Source organism: Phoca vitulina, unplaced genomic scaffold (genome assembly GCF_004348235.1).
Source record: "Phoca vitulina isolate PV1807 unplaced genomic scaffold, GSC_HSeal_1.0 scaffold9, whole genome shotgun sequence".
NCBI classification, from domain to species: Eukaryota; Metazoa; Chordata; class Mammalia; order Carnivora; family Phocidae; genus Phoca; species Phoca vitulina.
Window position 1 is genome coordinate 21,025,729 of NW_022589712.1, and position 19,796 is coordinate 21,045,524.

Here is a 19,796-nt window from a genome sequence, read left to right on the forward strand (position 1 = left end):
TAATTAAAAATATTAAGTTCATAGGCAAAAATATAGAAACAAACAGATTTGTGATTATTTAGGTGTAGGGGTTTGGGGAGCTGGTAAAGGGGGACTGATAGCAAAGCCATATGTGGGTTCTTTGGGGGGGAGGATGAAATGTTCTCTTTGATTGTGGTGATTGTTGCACAACTCTGTGAATACACACACACACTAAAAACAACTAAATTGTATACCTTAAGTGGATGGCTTGTGTGGAATGTGAATTATATGTCAATAAAGCTATCAAAAAAATATATGAAGTTGTAATTCCTGTCCCTGAACCAGCAGGTGAAGCTCACACAACAGAGGTATTACCCGCCAAACACCATGCTGGCTCTGGATGTGGGTATCGGGCGAGATCAGCAACAATCTAAACAATCAAAACCTGCACCTATGGAATGAGAGGAGGAAAATTAGGCTGAAACAGAACACAGGAGATAAAAATATAACAATCCCCAAACACATCTTGTGCAAGAGCAAAAACAGCCACCTATTGTAAAACCACCCCAGAAAGGCAGCAGGGCAGCAGGCTTTTGTCCAGGAAAGAATCAGATCATCTCAATTAATTGGTTCCTGCTAAACTGTAAAGCTTATATTTTGAAATATAATTAAAATGATAATAATATCCTAGAACATAGACAGGAAAATTCAGAATCAATGCATGCGAACCAATAAACTTAGAGGGAAGCCAATACTAGGCTTTTCTTCAAAGAAGAAAAAAAAGTTTCTGCAGTTGAGTCAAATTCCCTTACATAAACGCAGATCCACAGTGACAAAGGCACAGCAAGGCATCTCCTCCTGGATGTTATCCAAATGCCTTATTTCAACATAGTCAAAATGAAATTGATCATTCCTTCACACTCCACACTAATTGGCACCATCTCCCTGAGTTGTTCTTTCCCTGTATTCCCAATCTCGGCCTCTAATCCCGCCTGGCAATCTTCTTAGTCTCTCCCCTTCCCTTGTCTACCCATACTATCAAGTCAGTAGGTCTATTTCCCCTGGGATGGCCTCATTTCTGGTCATTATCCCCTCTGCAGATGGCTGCAAGACTATCTTAGCAGACTGCACGCCCTACTGGCAGTTTTGCCCAGTTCAAATCCACTCCTCACAATGCTATCGGCTAGGTTCCTAATAAAATACAAACCCCACTGCATCGCTCTCTTGCTCACTATTCTTTAATGACTTCTCCCTGTTGCCACCAGGTTAAAATATAAAATACTTAGCAAGTCAAATCAGACCCTCGATGATCTGGACCGCTCAGAAATTCAGGAGCTTCTCTCTCCAAAGGATTGGGTTTTCTTTTGCCAACTCTGCTGAGGAGGAAAGCCTAACTGCCTTGCAGCCAAGCAGTAAAACATAAATACATAAATCCAAATGATCATCCATCCTTAACAGAAATGGCATGTATCATAGCATACTCCCAGAAATTAATCTTCATCTTCCATGGTGCTTCCAAACTATCCTTTATCAAAAACTTACTCAAATTCATCTTAAACTGAAAACAGAACAGACTAGTTCATCTTCATGAAATACTTCTATGGCTCTACATCCAGTTGTCGTAAGACATGAAGCAAGTACCACCACTGAATGTGCAACGAGCACACACAGACTGAGGTCCTTATTCCATCTTTTTCAGTGCACCCATAAACTGCCCACCCCCACCAACACCCCCCTACAATCACATCACCAGAAAATTTATAATTTCAGACACTCTTGTTTGTACATTCATTTTCTTCAACAAACATGTTTCCATTCCCAAACATTCCATTCATTTTAACTACCTGTTCATTTACACAAATGGAGGCGTCATTAATACAAAAAGTCATGGGATAATTTAAATTCTCTGTCTCGGAAATACTCAGCAAAAGGTACTAAGTCTCTTAAATGCATCTACCTATAAGGTGCCAAAAATAAAGCCATAGGATTTTTTTTTTTAATAAAATGGAGAGAATGTTTTAAAATTAACATCATTTTTAAAAGGAGCAAGGCAGTGAAAAATCATGCAATTTACCATAACAGGAAATATCCTAACCAAAAGCAAATACATGTGTTTATCTTTAGACAAACAAAGAGACTGAAATAGGCTCTTAATAAATGCCCTCTTTCATACTTCTTATGAGCCACAACATTAAATTTCAGCAACTATTTTTGAGAGGCATTTACTATACATGTCATAATGTGCTTTATTATTTTAGTCAGTAACCTTTTTTTCTTTGTGCTGGTTGCCATAAGACAAGCAATCTTGTGCTTAGTTATTTTTATTTAGAAGGAATTTAAACATCTTCATTTACATTTATTTCTACAGTTTGGGTATTCACTAACTATCGAGAAGAATTTTGGCTACGGTAAGAATATATCCCAAGATAAAATGTGCCAGAAGACATTATTAAATGCAGACAGGTCTGCATTTTGCTGATGCTCATCATCAAGGTTCATTTCAAGCCTCCTTTGCTCATTGTCTAAAAACTGTTGCCTCCTCAAATGCACAGGCTGGGTATCTTCTTTTTATACCATTAGGTAAAGTAAGCATCTGTGAGCATTTATAGATCAGGCTTCCAGTTGTTCAAATCATAAAAAACAATACATTCTAGCATCGGCCCACATTTACAGCCCTCTCTAACCCCCCGAAAATGAGACGGTAGCTAAATATTTCTTCAAATAACATGGACAGTGGCCTCCTGAGATTCTAGATGGTGAGACAAAAGAACGTATTTAACCTCAATACCTGCTGGGTCACCTTCATTACCAAGTCACAAATGTATTATGCAATGAACAAGAAATAAGAAGTAATGTAAGAAAACACAGATTTTCGTTAATCTCGAGGACTCCACCATAAAACACCCTAACAGTCCGTATGCATGGGAACAAGTTAAAATAAGTCTATTCCCAAAAGGTCCTTTAAAAAAAATGTTGATACTTTTTAGTGAAAACAATTTCAAACTTAGAGATAATTCGTAAGAATAGGAATAGTTCTAAGAAAGCTACTGTACCCTCTCTCCAGATCCACATATTTGTGAACATTCTGAGTTTCAAGGGAAGAGAATTCTAAGAAAGGACTCAAAAAGGTCATCACAGTGAATTTCATAACGGTGAAGTTAGGGTGCACGGTTAGCAGTCAGTGTTTACCCAGAATTTGCACACACAGCACCACGTAGGCGACAGTACGGAGTAACGTACTCTCTGCCCTTGAGCAGTCATGTGATCAGCCAGGACAGGAGAAGACATGCCTCAGATGACATTGGGTCACGAGTTCACAGGCATATCAGAAATAGTAACAGTCAAAATGATGTGCGAATGACATGGCAGAGAGAAGTAAGCAGATGTGAAACTGTGGTGGACAAGGGAACTGCACCATTAAAATCGGTTTAAAGGAGAAGGTCTGCGATTGGCAACACTAGGTCATTCTACACAAAGATGGTAACTTCAAGGGCACTGAAGCAGTTGTACTTGGGGGCAGAGAAAGGGTACAGTCATGCTACGTGAGATTCCTCACACATTTTAGTAAAGGAAAGATTTTGTGTTAGCACATTTCGTGGAGGAGAAGAATTTGAACCTCAGACTGCATCTACAGTCATAGCTATCAAGCTAAAGACATAAAAGTAATACCTCCAAGCCTAATGCTCTTAGTTGTAAATTAAGCCACAGAGCCTTTGCAGCTTTTATATTAAGTATGTTAAAATAAATGGAGAAAGGAGTAACTTCATATTAAAAGGAAATGCCCTTATAATTTAGGATTCAATAAGGCTAAGTGTATAGGGCTTAAAATGACAAAAACAGAACAGCTATGAGCCTGTAAGTCTAAATAAACAAGTATTACTTCCATAAAACAAGATGTTTTTCCTCTCTTATTAAGTAAAATATTTTAGAGATCGTATTTCCCGAAACCAATGATTCACAGGGGAGAGCATGGATCTCATAACCGAATGAGGTAACAATCTCACCCTTTAACGGTAATAAATTTGCATGTCGCTGCATCAAAAGAGCACAGCAGAAATAAAATTGCTGGGTGCAGGTCCCCGCGCACTTGCCTGCAGCTGCCGTGTGAGCTCCCTGGCCAGCACCGTGTCCTGAAGTGCATTCTCCCGCTGAGAGGCGTCCGCAAGCACGTTAACTGTGGTTTCAGCTTCTTGTATCCACTTTAGGAAGTTCTCCAGATCCCGGTGAGAGGCCTGCACGGTCCTCAACTCTGCTTCCAAGGCACTCTGTCTGTCAGCAATGCTGCAAGGAACAACATGATAGGCACGTCTCTATGACTTACGGTGGGACAGCCCACATCACGCACGCCCTAACAAACAAATTAACAGACAGCCTCCCAGGAACCTTTATTTATGGAAGGACCTAATGTAACTGGGAAATTTATTTATACATGTGTCTTGAATAATCCTTCATGGGAGGAGTAATGTGAATAGCGAGAAGAGGGAGAGGGGGAGAGACATCTAAATAGTAACAAAATCACATTCATATCATAAAATAATTATGACTCCATTTTGCAACTCCTAATTGTATATTAAGTTATCCCCCAATGTTTTATTTCAATACCTTAGTATAATGCCTGACACTCAGAGGAAATACCAGTAAATATTCATGCAATGAGTGACCAAATGAATTCTAGGAAGCAGTAAAATCAGAAGAAATACTTAAGATAAAATGAAAATAATTTAAAGGGCTTAATTTACCTATTTTAAAACAACTCAGATCAATACAAATTGGTTCTTTAAGCTGATTTAATAATATTAAATTTGAAAAACATTGGAAACTCAAGCTTTTAGAAACCCTTCATTAAATCTACATCAAAATTAATACACAGAAATATGGAGTTGCAGGATTTAAGAGATACACATATCTGTAAATTCAATCTTTAAAACTTTATATACCTCAAAGCTTTATAAGAAGAAAACAAATAATTTTAGGTGCACCTGGGTGGCTCAGTCGGTTAGGCGTCTGACTTGGTTTCAGCTCAGGTCATGATCTCAGTGTCATGAGATCAAGCCTTGCATAGGGCTCCGTGCTGGGCATGGAGCCAGTTAAAATTCTCTCTCTCTCCCTCTACCCCTCCCTTGCCACTCTCTCTCTCTTTCTCTCTCTCAAAAAAAAAAAAAAAAAATTAAAAATGGATACTAACAATTACACCCTAGGTGTTTAAACCCAAGGGAACTGAAAACATATATCTACACAAAAACTTGTGTACAAGTTTTCAGATAGCATCATTATTTATTATAGCCAAATAATACAATCAACCCAAAGTCCATCGATAAAGAAATGGATAGATAAAATGCAGTATACCCATACTTGACTTATTCAACCATAAAAAGGAATAAAGTACTATTTGTTGTAACATGTATGAACCTTGAAAACATGCTGAGTGAGCGAAGCCAGACACAAAAGGCCACATATTGTGTGATTCCATTCATATTTATATGAAATGTCCAAAAGAGGTAAATCTACACAGAGAGAAAAGAGATTAGTTGTTGCCTAGGACTGGAGTGGAAGGCAATGGAGCCTGACTGCTAATTGGGTATTCGGTTTCTTTTTGGGATGATACAATGTTCTGAAATTAAGAGTATTGTGATGGTTGCACAGCATGGTGAATATACTAAACTCTGAGCTGTACACTTTAATAGGGTCAATTTCATGCTATATGAACTACATCACAATAAAAAGTCAGCATGTGTAATATCTCATTTATACATATTTTCTATTTCATCCACTCATCTATCCGTACATCATGCATCCATCTACCTGTCCTATGTACAGGACTGTGTATACACAGATAAAGGATAAATGTCTGGAATGTTAATATTAAAAGTTATTTCTAGGTGCTGGGATTTAAGGTGGTTTACTTTCCTGTTTGTACTTTTTCTGTATTCTTTGCATTTATAATGAACACGTATCTTCTTCACACAACAATAAACAAATTCTTTAAATAAATAGGTAAAAGATTTAAACAGAGATCATCATAGAAGATATATGGGTGGCAAATAAGCACACGAAAAGATACTCACATCATTAATCATCAGAGAAATGTAAATTCAAACCACAGTGAGATATCACTACATTAGAATAGCTTTAAGAAAATGACTATACCAAGTGCTGGTGAGAATGCAGAGTAACTGCAGCTCTCATACATCGCAAGTGGGAGTGTAAAATGGTACCGCCATTAAAAAACAGTTTGGCAGATTTTTTTAATAAAGTTTACCATGTACTCAAGAACAATCCAGCAATCCTACTCCTAAGTATTTACTCAAAAGAAATGAAAACATACACTCACACAAAACCCATATGCAAAACTTTATTCATAATGGCCCCAAATAGGTAATAACCCAAATGTCATCAAGCGGTAAACAGATAAACTGTGGTATATGCATACAATGGGATACTACTCAATAAACAACTGACAGGTGCAACAGGGATGGAATCTCAAGTGCATTCTGCTAAGAGAAAAAAGTCAGACACAAAAGCTGTTTCTATTCTTCAGCCATTCTAGAAAGTCATCAACCTCATCTGAGCATTTATCTACTAAAAAACTCCAATAGTGTTTGGCTAGCTACAGAATAAACCCAAATTGCTTTCCCTGAAACTCAACGTCCTCCACAATCTATCACTAATTCACTTTTCTAGCTCATCCCCCAGTTCTCTCCAATACTCTGTTCAGGTCAACATGGTATGCTCCTTTTTCTCTAGGATATTCTTAAGGCTGGGCCCATCCCAAAACTTCATACACACATAAAAATATCCTTCTGACCACCTCCACTTACCAAAATCCTACCAATCCTTAGGGTTAAGGTCTACCTTTTTTAGAACATCCCAGAGCAATTAGATTTCCTTGCTCTGAGTTCATAAAAGGTCATTACTCCTCTCTATACAGAAATTAATCACATGTATCCTGGAAAAGCCCTTGGATTGTGATCTTGTTTCACGCTTAAATTTTACTTTGACGGTATTACATGGGTTTGTTTTCTGTTCTTCTGTTCTGTAGACTCACTATGGACAGAAGCAGTCTTATATATCTCCATATTTCTCAGAGTCCTTATTACAGTTTTATAATAAGTATTTATAGAATAATGACAATCTATTTATAATGTCTTTAAACTTACTTCCCAAACACCAGTTTTCAAGAAGCTACTGAGAGATGGCCTCCACAAAAACCAGTTTGTAAATCAAGGAAAAAAAAAAAAGACAGGAGAAGTGTAAAAACAAGAGATCCAAGAGAGGGAGAAGCAAACAGGCCCTCGTGGTAATGGTGAAAGAGATGTCAGAAGAGACAGTGATGAATTGGGCCAGGTGAGGGCTGTCATCACCATTCCAACTGCTATGTTTTCTTATTTTAACTTGACAAAACTAATGAAGGATACACTCTGACAAAATAAGGAAATAACCCAAAAGAGAAAAGAAAAATACACACAAAAACAAACAAACAAAAAACACATAAAATCCAGGAAATAGGGATTCCAAACTAGGAGGAAAGTACAGAATATCCCTAGGATTATGGCTGTGCAGCAGGCCTAGAAAGTATGTCTACAGAAGAAATGTCTCTAAGAAAAAAAATATTAGAAGTGATAGACCGCTTATTGTGATTGCTTTGTGGGAAATTATACTGTCAGACCTTTGGAAAATGTGGGAAGAATTAGTAACAGGTGCAAAGAAACCAAAGCACATAAAAGCAAGGCAATTACGAATTTCAGGTGAAAAAAAACAGAGAGGAAGCAGAATTATAATAAACTTCAGTGCTTGACTGTTAATGATGCTTAAACATACATAACAATGTCAACATTGAATATCTGTTTATCTAAAAATTCAGCAATGAGATGGTATAGCCACTGTGGAAAACAGTCTAGTGATTCCTCAAAACATTAAAAATAGAATTAACATATGATCTAGCAATTCCACTTTTGGGAATACAGCCAAAAAATTGAAAATGGGGTCTTGAAAAGATATTTGTGCACCCATGTTCATAGCAGCATTATTCACAATAGGTAAAATGTGGAAGCAACCAAGTGTTCATCAACAGATGTATGGATAAGAAAAATGTAATATATACCTACAATGGAATATTATTCAGCCTTAAAAAGGAAAGAAATTCTGACATCTGCTACAAAATGGATGAACCTTGAGCACATTCTACTAAGTGAAATAAGCTAGTTACAAGACACAAATACTGTATGATTCCACTTATATGAGGTAATTAGAGTAGTCAAATTCATAAAGACAGAGAGTAGAATGGTGGTCGCCACGGGTGGGGGAAAGAAAGAATAGGGAGTTATTGTCTAATGAGTACAGAGTTTTCATTTTGCAAGGTGAAAAGAGCTATGGGGACGGATGGTGGTGATGGTTGCACAACAGCATGAATATTTACTACCAGTGAATTGTATACTTAAAAATGGTTAAGACTGTAAATTTTGTTATGTGTATTTTACCATAACAAAAAAAAGTGAAAAAAAATTCAATGATGAGGAAGGTTAAGAGAATGGTAGCATGAGAAAGCTAAATCCTGTATGTTTACCAGAACAGTATATCAATAGACAGTGTCTAATACTGATGTTTTGGAAGATAATAATACACTCATTTTATGTAGAATATGGAAATGCATAAATGACATAAGGAGAAGCCAAAAGAAGAAAAAGGACTTGCCCCTAAGGAGTGAGTAGTGAGAGAACTGCTATATTTTGTAATAAACCTTTAAGTACTTCTAATTTTTTAAATCATATGTATATATTTCCTTATTTTCTAAAATTTAGAAGCTACCCACTAGAATTTGGGTGGTTAGTGTGGTGGCTGGCGTTTTATCTTCCACCTAACCCCACCCATGTTTTCAATTTTTAAAATATCAACAGAAAAAAAGTATTAAGAAAAACCAAAAAAAAAAAGGTTGTGCCAAAAAGGTACCTAAACACAAAAAATAAATGAGTACACACATGCAATTAATCAACCGTGAATAGGCAGCTCAACACTCACATGAAATTAATGACTATATAATTTGATAAAGTCAAACACTTTAATTCTACAGAATCAGTATCATTTATTTTTAAGACTAGTCATATGTATAAAATAGGTTATGTGGCGAACAGCTAATGTAAACGCAGATCATTATAGATTACCTCCATTAAACCTTAAGAATGCCCAGACTAGAAGCAAAAGGATGCAATGTCTGAGAGTCCTATGGGGTTATTTACCTATAAAAATGAAGCAATTATTAACCCTCAGTCCAGAGCTTTACTTTTTTTTAATTTTTATTTTTTAATTTAAATTCAATTAATTAACATATAATGAATTATCAGTTTCAGAGTTAGAGGTCTGTGACTCATCAGTCTTACATAACACCCAGTGCTCATTACATCACATGCCCTCCTTAATGTCCATCACCCAGTTACCCCATAGCCCCACCTCCCTTCCCTCCAGCAACCCTCAGTTTGTTTCCTATAATTAAGAATCTCCTATGGTTTGTCTCCCTTTCTGATTTCGTCTTGTTTTATTTTTTCCTACTTTTTACTTCTTTTACCTTAAATATCCTTCCTCCCCCTCCCCATTCCCACTAACCTTCCCCGTCCGACCTAATTAATTTCTACCTTCCCTCCAGAACTTGGTGCAGACACCTTCTAGGGCACCTCACTCCACCCATGGCATGATGTCCCTTACCCTATTAGTGTGCCATGCTGCTGTCACAAATCACCACAAACTCAGTGGCTTAGAACAACCCAGATTTATCATCTCACAGTTCTGTCAGTTAATTTCTGAAACAGGGCTCACTGGACTGAAATCAAGATGTCAGCAGGGCTGTGTTCCTTTGTGGAGGCTCTAGAGAGAGTTCTTTCTCCTTGTCATTTCCAGCTTCTGGCTGGAGGTCACCCATATTCCTTGGCTCCTGACTCCTTTCGTCTTCACTTTGAAAGATGCGTGGAATAACCAGGCCCACTCAGATGATCCACGATAGTCCCACCTTTGGAAGATATTCTGCCACCGCATCAAATCTCCAATCATGAGTGAAAGTGACTATTTTGTTATCTGTTTGAAGTTTCTGAATCATCAGTGCACTTGGTACCCCCAGGGCCTACACACAGTAGCAACTCAAGTATGTATTGAATAAACGATTACAAAAATAAGAAGAACATCTTCCTTCCTGCAATATTTTAAGGACTAAATGAGGTATACACCCATAAATGTATCAAGATATGGTAAACACTCAATAAATAATATTTTCCCTAATCTTGTACATGAATGGAGTGAAATATTGGGAAATTAATTTTGCCTACAGCATGCAAACGTGCAGTTTAATAATAAAGGTCCTGGAGAATTTTTTCGAGTGCACATATATCTGCGTGTCAGATTTTTTGATCACCGATGTAATCAATTATTAAAAATAATGAACATACTAGAAGCTCTATTTACAGCAGTCCAAATTGTCTTCATATTATTATAATAAATACATATTTTATTTTTTTATTTTTTTTTAAAGATTTTATTTATTTATTTGACAGAGAGAAAGATAGCGAGAGAGGGAACACAAGCAGGGGGAGTAGGAGAAGGAGAAGCAGGCTTCCCGCCGAGCAGGGAGCCCGATGCGGGGCTCGATCCCAGGACCCTGGGATCATGACCTGAGCCGAAGGCAGACGCTTAACGACTGAGCCACCCAGGCGCCCCAATGAATATACATTTTAAAACCTTATAATCATAGTGTATATTACTTTATAGTCTGATTTTTTACTATAACTTCATATGCAATTTCAAATAGAATATAGCTCAAAGGTAACATACCACCCATGTTAGCCTTCTTAAAACTAGATCCAATGTGGGGCGCCTGGGTGGCTCAGATGGTTAAGCATCTGCCTTCGGCTCAGGTCATGATCCCAGGGTCCTGGGATCAAGCACCACATGGGGCTCCTGGCTCAGCGGGGAGCCTACTTCTCCCTCTCCCTCTGCCTGACCCCTGCTCATGCTCTCTCTCTCTCTATGTATCTCTGTGTCTCAAATGAATAAATAAAATCTTAAAAAAAAAGAAAAACTAGATCCAATGCTAGAGTATGGTATACTGGGCACTACAAGAATTTTTATCCATTTTCAAGGAATTTCACATGATTTATCATACTACCATGAGGTCAAAAATAATTGCTAAAATGAGAGGTTCAGGAATATGTATGCACACTTTATCGCACAGGCTAATAAATTAACTTGAATACCATTTGCACATTGCTCTCAGAAGAAAACGACCTAATTCTACCACCTCTGCCACTTACTGGTTATATGGCTTGGGATAAATCACTTCAAATCTCCAATTATTTTTTCCATCCTTAAAATAAGTTGCTTGGACTAGATGAGTAAAGGAGTTTCAGAGTCTCCAGGGATCCTTTTAAAACTACATAATCCATCACTGAGATTATAAAACTTGCTAGAAGAGATCCTCCATTCTCACCCCATCCCTAGCTTCAAATCCAGCTTCATCAAGAATCACTGCATGTAGGGCGCCTGGGTGGCTCAGTTGGTTAAGCGACTGCCTTCGGCTCAGGTCATGATCCTGGAGTCCCTGGATCGAGTCCCGCATCGGGCTCCCTGCTCGGCAGGGAGCCTGCTTCACCCTCTGACCCTCCCCCCTCTCATGTGCTCTCTCTCTCTCATTCTCTCTGTCTTAAATAAATAAATAAAATCTTTAAAAAAAAAAAAAAAAAAAAAGAATCACTGCATGTAAACGAAATGTTACTGATGGGGAGAGATGAGTGCAGGCAGCAAGAAGGTCGGGAAGTATTCGTGTGCAAGTTCTTAAGATAACATCCAGCACTGAACTCACATTTGTCTACAATTCTCAGGGAAGAGTTTATATATCCGGCAGTTCAGGTTGCTACATCTCAAGATCAGAAGAGCCAGAGGAGGTTCTGAGAAATGTAATGGGAAAATACAGGGGAAGGAGCGCTGTTACAGGGGAAAAAAAAAAAAAAAAAAAAAGGATTTCAAGTTTAGGAAATTGTGGCTACTAGACAAAGGCAGAGAAGATTTTTTTTAAAATCTTTTTTAACCTATAAATCATAAAGAATAAGGATAGGTGGAAAGCCTAGAAGATAACAATATTTGAAGTTTAGAAGGGTAACTTTAGCAGAAACAATTTTTACTTCAAACAGGAGTAACAGACTATAGAATTCTTTGGGACAAGAAATGGTGCACACTGAAAATATAGAAAGCTTCTCATAAAAGATTCGAGGAATCCATGGGTGACAGATTTATAATAGTTTATCTTAAAGGGAACTGGGACTTTTTAAATGTAAACTCTCAGCTTTTAAAGAGATTTCTGCTATAAAAGCAACTGATATTCTACAAAATAGCTTATAGTTATTTTGTAGCATAACAAAACATGGCCACCCACATAACTGACTTTTTTAACGGTATTTTAAAGATGTTATGTAATACTTGATATTTTAAGCTACAAGATATACTATATTGATCCAGTGTGCATGTGCTTATTATAATTGGTTAAAAGAGTGAATGCAACTAGATATGCCTTTTTTTTTAAGATTTTATTTATTTGAGAGAGAGAGACAGAGAGAGTGCAAGAGATGGAGAGGGAGAAGCAGACCCCCGCTGAGCAGGGAGCCCGATGCGGACTCAATCCCAAGACCCTGGGATCATGACCTGAGCTGAAGGCAGCCGTTGAACTGACTGAGCCACCCAGATGCCCCTATTTTTTTCTATTTTAATGGAAAAGAATACCTTCAGAAACCCATGGATAGGGGCGCCTGGGTGGCTCAGTCGGTTAAGCGTCTGCCTTCGGCTCAGGTCATAATCCCAGGGTCCTGGGATTGAGCCCCACATCGGGCTCCTTGCTCGGCAGGAAGCCTGCTTCTCCCTCTCCCGCTGCCCCTGCTTGTGTTCCCTCTCTCACTGTCTCTCTCTCTGTCAAATAAATAAATAAAAATCTTTAAAAAAAAAAAAAAAAGAAAGAAACCCACGGATATGTGTTGCTAAATTATGGTATACTTAAAAGGTGACCTTTACAGTTACATGAGATTTAAATATATTTATCTCTTTTGGGAGGAAAATGGTGGCATCAGAAGTTTGAGTGGCATGTAGAAAACTTATAATGAAACAATTCTTTAAGCTTTTCTTTTTTTTTTTTTTAAAGATTTTATTTATTTATTTGACACAGAGAGACACACAGCGAGAGAGGGAACACAGCAGGGGGAGAGGGAGAAGCAGGCTTCCCGCAGAGCAGGGAGCCCGATGTGGGGCTCGATCCCAGGACCCTGGGATCATGACCTGAGCCGAAGGCAGACGCTTAACGACTGAGCCACCCAGGCGCCCCTCTTTAAGCTTTTCAATGGATATTTTCACAAGGTAATTTTGTTCTTTCGTAAATAAAATGAGCTAAAAAAATGTATTAAAGCACCCTTTGGGGAAATGCAGTTGATTTGATAAGAATTAGTACCTGCAAATATACCCTCCAATCTATGGTCTTTTGGTGACCCAGAGATTGGGTCATCATCATCAAGCACTTAAATATTCACTCCATGGGACACTGTTACAAGCTGCTAATGCTACACCAATTGGGAAGCTCAAGAAAGGAGCCCCCACTGGCCCCACATCCACTCCATGATGCCTACCCTCCACCTTGTATAACCCAAAGGAGCAGCTCTCCCTAGGATTGCCACCTCCACAAGCAAATATTTAAGAGCTATATCCATGACAGAATCTACATCACCACATCCTATTTCCCTTTTAGCTAAATCACTACCAAATATCCGGTCTTCATCAGCCAACCAATATTGGACTGTAACTCCAACACTACTCTGCACCTTCCCTAATCTGCCCCAATTCACCCCCAAGCCCTTCTTCTGTTATGTCCAGAAATCTATTCTATGATCAGCAGACCACAGATCAACTCCTTCATCTTATCTTAAGTGAAATTGGTTTCCTTAGGACCATCAATTCCCCTGGAAAACTTTTAATGAAGTTTTTTTTCTTTTTCCTCACAGATCCTACATGCCTCAGGGTGAGTCGTTGGAATAAGTGTCCTCCCTCTTCCTTGCTTTTCACTGATACTTTCAGGCCACTGTTCTCCCACCTTCCAGGCAAAATCCTCCTCTTTCAAAGCACGAGACATTTGTCCATTACATTCATATACTGACCTCCAGGCCCATGGTCACTGCATAACAGTTATAATGGTTGCTCACTACTTCAAAAGTAAGTAGTGTCTGAAAGTCAACTCAAGATCCGCCTGCCAAGCCACAGGGAGGGACTGCAGAGCTCAGCGGAAGGGAGATCTTAGACATGATTATGGACTAGGAGCCATCTCTGGTTCACTCCTTTACAAACACCTTCCTCTTCCCTGCTCCCGATCTTCCATCTGCATTCTTTCTACTTGCCTCTGAGTAAATAAGCATTGCTAAACATTTATTATTATAAACCACAAACAGGCCATCATCACTGCCCAGCAAAACTAAACTCCAGGAAGCTCCCTGCCCCCACCCACCAGGATTCTGATGTTACCTGTGATCCTATTCAAATCTGTCTCAGCTCCACCACCAGCCTCACTGACAGCATATCCATGGATCAGAAAGAAAGCAGACTCGTTGCAGAGAATCTTTCATCTTCCCACCACATCGTGATTAATAATGCATAAGATATTCCTTATAGCACAAAACTATATTGTCTCATTTGCTTTACAATATTTCAACATAGTTAACTAGGTGTGTGTTAACGTATGTGCATGCATGTATGGAGTATACGTGTACACATACATATACACATACATAGGCACTCTGGGGCTAAACGACATTTCAGACCCAAATCAGGCACTCACACCTCAAAAGTTACTATGAGCACTTTTCAACTTCCAATACATCTCAATTTACACTAAAACATTTCTTAATTGGCATTAAGAGACACAGGGGGAAAACATTTCACAGATGGAAAGAGCAGTGGTCAATGTATATCAGTTAGTTAAAAATGTTAGAGACGGGGGCACCTGGGTGGCTCAGTCGTTAAGCATCTGCCTTCGGCTCAGGTCATGATCCCCGGGTCCTGGGATCGAGTCCCACATCGGGTTCCTTGCTCAGCGGGGAGTCTGCTTCTCCTTCTGCCCCCCACCCCGACTCATGCTCACTCTCTCTCTCTCTCTCTCAAATAAATAAAATCTTAAAAAAAAAATATTAGAGACGGGCCTTTTGTTTGCAGAATCCAACATATTGGGAGCTAGTTGTGTTTCAGAATTAAGAATTTTCCATACAATAAAAAATTATTATTATGAATGTTATCTGTATGACATATTACACGCAAGTAGGGTCTGAGGCAGCAAACACATTAATATTTCTACAGCTAGGAACAAGGCTATTTATACTAACCAGGATAAATAAAGACTATAATAAACAGCCTCATATCAATTCAAAGCTTTCTGTTATCAGAGCGTATTGGATTTTGGCATCGGAGATAAGGGAATGAGGCCCTGTAACTGTGAATGGCCAAATTACTTAGGCCAATTGCAATTCATACAAAACATTTCCTTTGAAAGCTGATATTAAACTTCACACATTATGCCGCAATGACAGTGTTCCATGAGCAAGTATAATAACCCTTCACCGCCCCCCTGAATTTGGCTGACAATGACGCATATACAGAATCAGCTGGAAGATAAGAGAGCCCTCATATAAGGCCTCTCTGTGACCACTGCAGAGGGCACAATGGGCACATACTGAAGAGTGTTACATTATTCATAGTAGAGGCCCCCATGTCTTTAATCAGATCTGGTTTCTAAACTAGACACAGATAAACAGTAAGTGGAATCACAGACAGATCCGAGAGGCGGGTCCACAGAGCAGTCACCAGCAATCGCTGACATTCTGATAACAAAGGAGGAAAACAAAATTATTTTTAAAGAACGTAAGAGCCTGACTGCACCATCAAAAAGGTTTGGATATCAGTCTCAGCTCTGCGCTTACGAGCTGTGTGATCTCGGGTCCTCCTTAACTTTCCTCTGCTTCAGTTTATTCACTGACACAGCGTTGATGAAAATGCTGCCTGTCTATTATGATTTGAGGATTACATAAAATAATGCATGTGAGGGTATTAGCACAGAGCCTGACAACGGCAAGACACCCAATAAAATTCATACACTAAAAATAAAGCAGAAAATCTCACAAAAGCATAGCAGCCTGAATAAATTTACTACCAATTCTTCAGAACTCAGAGCAGGAAGAACATTATCATAACTTAGGATAGAAAAATATCATCTTGGCTATGCTACGTGACTTTAAACATGTCATTCACCTTCTCTGAGCCTCAGAGCATTACATTAGGCCACGCATTCTCAAGGGAGATGAGAAATGGTTCTTTGGTGAGGCAGGGTTGGGGCGGGGAGTGGAAAAATCTACACTTTTTATCTATAAAGCACAACTATAAAGTATAGAATCAGATACACAGTATAACCATGGTATGAAAATTTCATGGGAGTGGGGATCTAACAAGGCTCTTTGGGGGTTGATGATGTAAAAATGTTGAGAAACACTGGCTTAAATGCACTGTAAGGTTGTGTGTAGCTCTTAAAGTTCCTTAATTCTATCTTCATAACAATAATGCCAAGAATTTTTTTTTAAAAATGGTTCTTATAAGTTCATATGTTTTGTTTAAGGCAAGGAAAGATTTGTATATTCTAGAAATGTCTCCAATTAAAACAGTTAAAAATTGTAAATATCACTGTGTTTAAAAGAGAAAATCCTCGCAATACATAGAAACCCCAGCTGTCACTCATGAAAAGGATCCTGTGAGCGACAGTTTTGTATTTTCCCTGCTTTATAGATAGCAATATACCTAAATCATGTCTAAATTTTAATGTTGATGTATTCCCCCAAAAAATGCAGAAAGAAAATAGTATAAGCACAATGACTTGTAACTACCATAAAATTGGAACAGTGTGCTTGTCTTAGCTCTGATAAATGAAAGATCACCTTGGAATATAATTCATTTTTAACTGCCTCTACCATCTAATCTAACTGCTGCTGTAGGCTGTCTTAAAATATTTACCAAGAAAAAAAAAAAAAAAAAAAAAAAAAAGAATTGGAGGTGCTAAATAAAGCAGGCTTCACATTCCTAAGTGATCAGTTTTTCTGGTATCATTGACAACAAAAACAAAGTTATAATTCTTACATATGGATTTTTGGAAACACGCAGATCAAGTATACTTAAGGATTATCTTAGTATTAAAGCTGTATGTCTTAACTGAGATATAATTAACACATAATATCGTACTAGTTTTAGGTGTAGAACATAATGACTGGATGTAAGTATATATTGCAAAATGAATAACACAATAAGTTTAGTTAACATCTATCACCACACATGGCTACACATTTTTTTCTCTTGTGATGAGAACTTTTAAGATCTACTTGGTAACGTTCAAATACACAATACAATCTTGTTAACTATGGTCACCATGCTGTGCGTTACATCCCTAGGATTCATTATCCTATAACAGGAACTTTATACTTTAAAGCCGTTTTTAATTCATCCTCTTCCCTGCCTTAGTTTGGGGATCCTTACTACATCCAAGTAAGCTGCTACAACAGAAGAAAACAGTTGTACTAAAATGCTAGAAAGAGCAGTATTATAGCTCTCTTTTGCTTTAACTACTTCGAAGTGTATTTGCTACCCTAGTCTTATTTCCTCCAGAATCCTAGGTATATTTAGCAACATAGATATATATTCACACTCATATACTGCTTCATAATTCTTGTCTTTGAGTTTCCCAAAAATCTAAAATCTACTTTACAGACCCTAACTAAAAATGACATTCTAAAAAGGTATAAAACACCTCCATGTCAAACTGTTATTAAATGCTTGGCCAAACTTTATTACCAGTAATATGCATCATAAAGTGTTCTAGTATTATCCATTTTATTCACTACAAAATAAATGTGCTTTGATGCAAATTAGCTTTCAGGTGGTTATATCTGAATATATAAAGATGTGTGTGAAACCATAATTTCATTAGACACAGGCATTCCCAGTACTGTGCAAGAAGTAAACACTTTTTCCCGATGATGAATATAAATATGCTATCTTAAAGAGATGCTAACCACTGTTTATAGTTCCTCAGACCCTAGGTGTTCAAGTGACAGAAAAATCTCTCTTATAAACACATATGCTATTTTAGACTGTTCCAAATATACTGACTAGACAGAGTAATGGAAAGAAAACAAATTAGTTGAAGCCCTAAATATACATAGTATATTTCAGAAGTCTGGCATTGGATCCATGTGTTCTCAGCTTCAACTAAGGATGACCTGGCCAAATAGCACACTATTTTAATTATTTTTTTTTATTCTTTTAAAGATTTTAAATATTTATTTGACAGAGAGAGAGCACAAGCAGGGGGAGTGGAAGGCAGAGGGAGAAGCAGGCTCCCCGCTGAGCAGAGGACCCTGAGATCATGACCTAAGCCGAAGGCAGACACTTAACCGACTGAGCCACCCAGGCGCCCCACATTATTTTAATTATAATTAGGGATAATATTACCCTAATGCATCTGCAAATACCTAACCAGTTCTTACCCCCAGAGTACTACAGGATGTATACCAGGTAATACTGGGAGGCATAGAAAAATCAGAACACATAAAATGATCTTTGGCAAGGTTTAGACTCATTCAAGGAAAAACTCCATTGCAGAAATTCAAGTAGATAATGTATAAATATACCTTCTGTATTAAGTGTGATAATACTAACCCAGCACCGTACAAAAATAAAAAGTAGTAATAATAAGATGTACTTCTAGTAGTCACATATTTGGCATGTTTCCATGAGAAAGCCAAAGCAATCAAATTCTCTCCTTTACATGCATTTACCTGCCAGGCCCTTCATGTTACCTTTGTTTGAGGTTGATCCATGATGTTTTTAAGTACTCGGTGGTTTCTTTCACATTCCTGGTATCATCACTACCATAGTCCTCCAGCAGTTTCTGCAGGACGTTATCGAATGCCATTACAATACCATCACCAGGACCCAGTTCTTGAAGCAATATCTAAGGTGTAATTGCAGGTGTCATTATTAGATTCGGTCACTCAGTAACTAGTACTACCTAAAACACTGGGTCTCCCCATAGGTTTTAACATATTTTAGACACAAATATCAAAAGAAAAAAGCAAATTATGGGACAAACTCTTGAACATAAGCTTAAATAAAAGTAATTCTGGAAGTAAAAAGGCAAATGTCTAAGGAATGAACAGGTACACAGCAGATGATATTAAAAGACTATCTTTTCCTTTGGGAAATATTTTACTTCCTCAAACCATTTGTTTTTTATTCTGCTATATATCTGATCCTTCTAGCAACATGCATCATATAGGAATGAACTTACTATAGCGTTCCTCTCTACGTGCTGGCAAAAATGAAAATGGCCAACAATATAGAAGTCTTCTGTGCCCCTGGGTCACTGTGTCTGTCAACAAAGTTAACTGCTTGGGTGGATCAAGCAGCCAAGCAAGATTTACTAAGAGTTGCTTAAATAACTAAAGTGATGCTGAGTGTGTCCACAGGCAGTGGTTTTCCACCTCTCAGAGCCCCTGGATCAAGATACTCCCCATGAAATCTAAATGACAAATGAATGTTCCTATAATGCTTTTTATAGCAACTGGCAAAAAAAAAAAAATACATCCTAGAGTCTGAATAGAAAAGAGCCACACTCTTGTTTAGAAAGCTATATTCTGAATACCCGATGATTGAAGCATTGATCTCACTTTTTAATTGTATTTCTCTAGTTAAGTTTCCTAGGGCTTTGCTGATTATTATATTTGAGTCATTTGGTG

At 37.9% G+C, this 19,796-nt stretch overlaps 1 protein-coding gene across 7 annotated transcripts in view; it reads right to left on the reverse strand.

Annotated features, from left to right (window-relative positions):
- The window catches only part of UTRN (utrophin), a 491,233-nt gene that overhangs the window by 226,993 nt on the left and 244,444 nt on the right, over positions 1-19,796 (reverse strand). For all 7 annotated transcript variants that reach the window (XM_032407730.1, XM_032407732.1, XM_032407729.1 and 4 more), the window contains 2 exons: positions 18,858-19,012; positions 4,053-4,242 (listed from right to left, as the gene is read on the reverse strand). In XM_032407730.1, the coding sequence (XP_032263621.1) occupies positions 4,053-4,242; positions 18,858-19,012 (345 nt within the window). The remainder of the gene's footprint in view (positions 1-4,052; positions 4,243-18,857; positions 19,013-19,796) is intronic.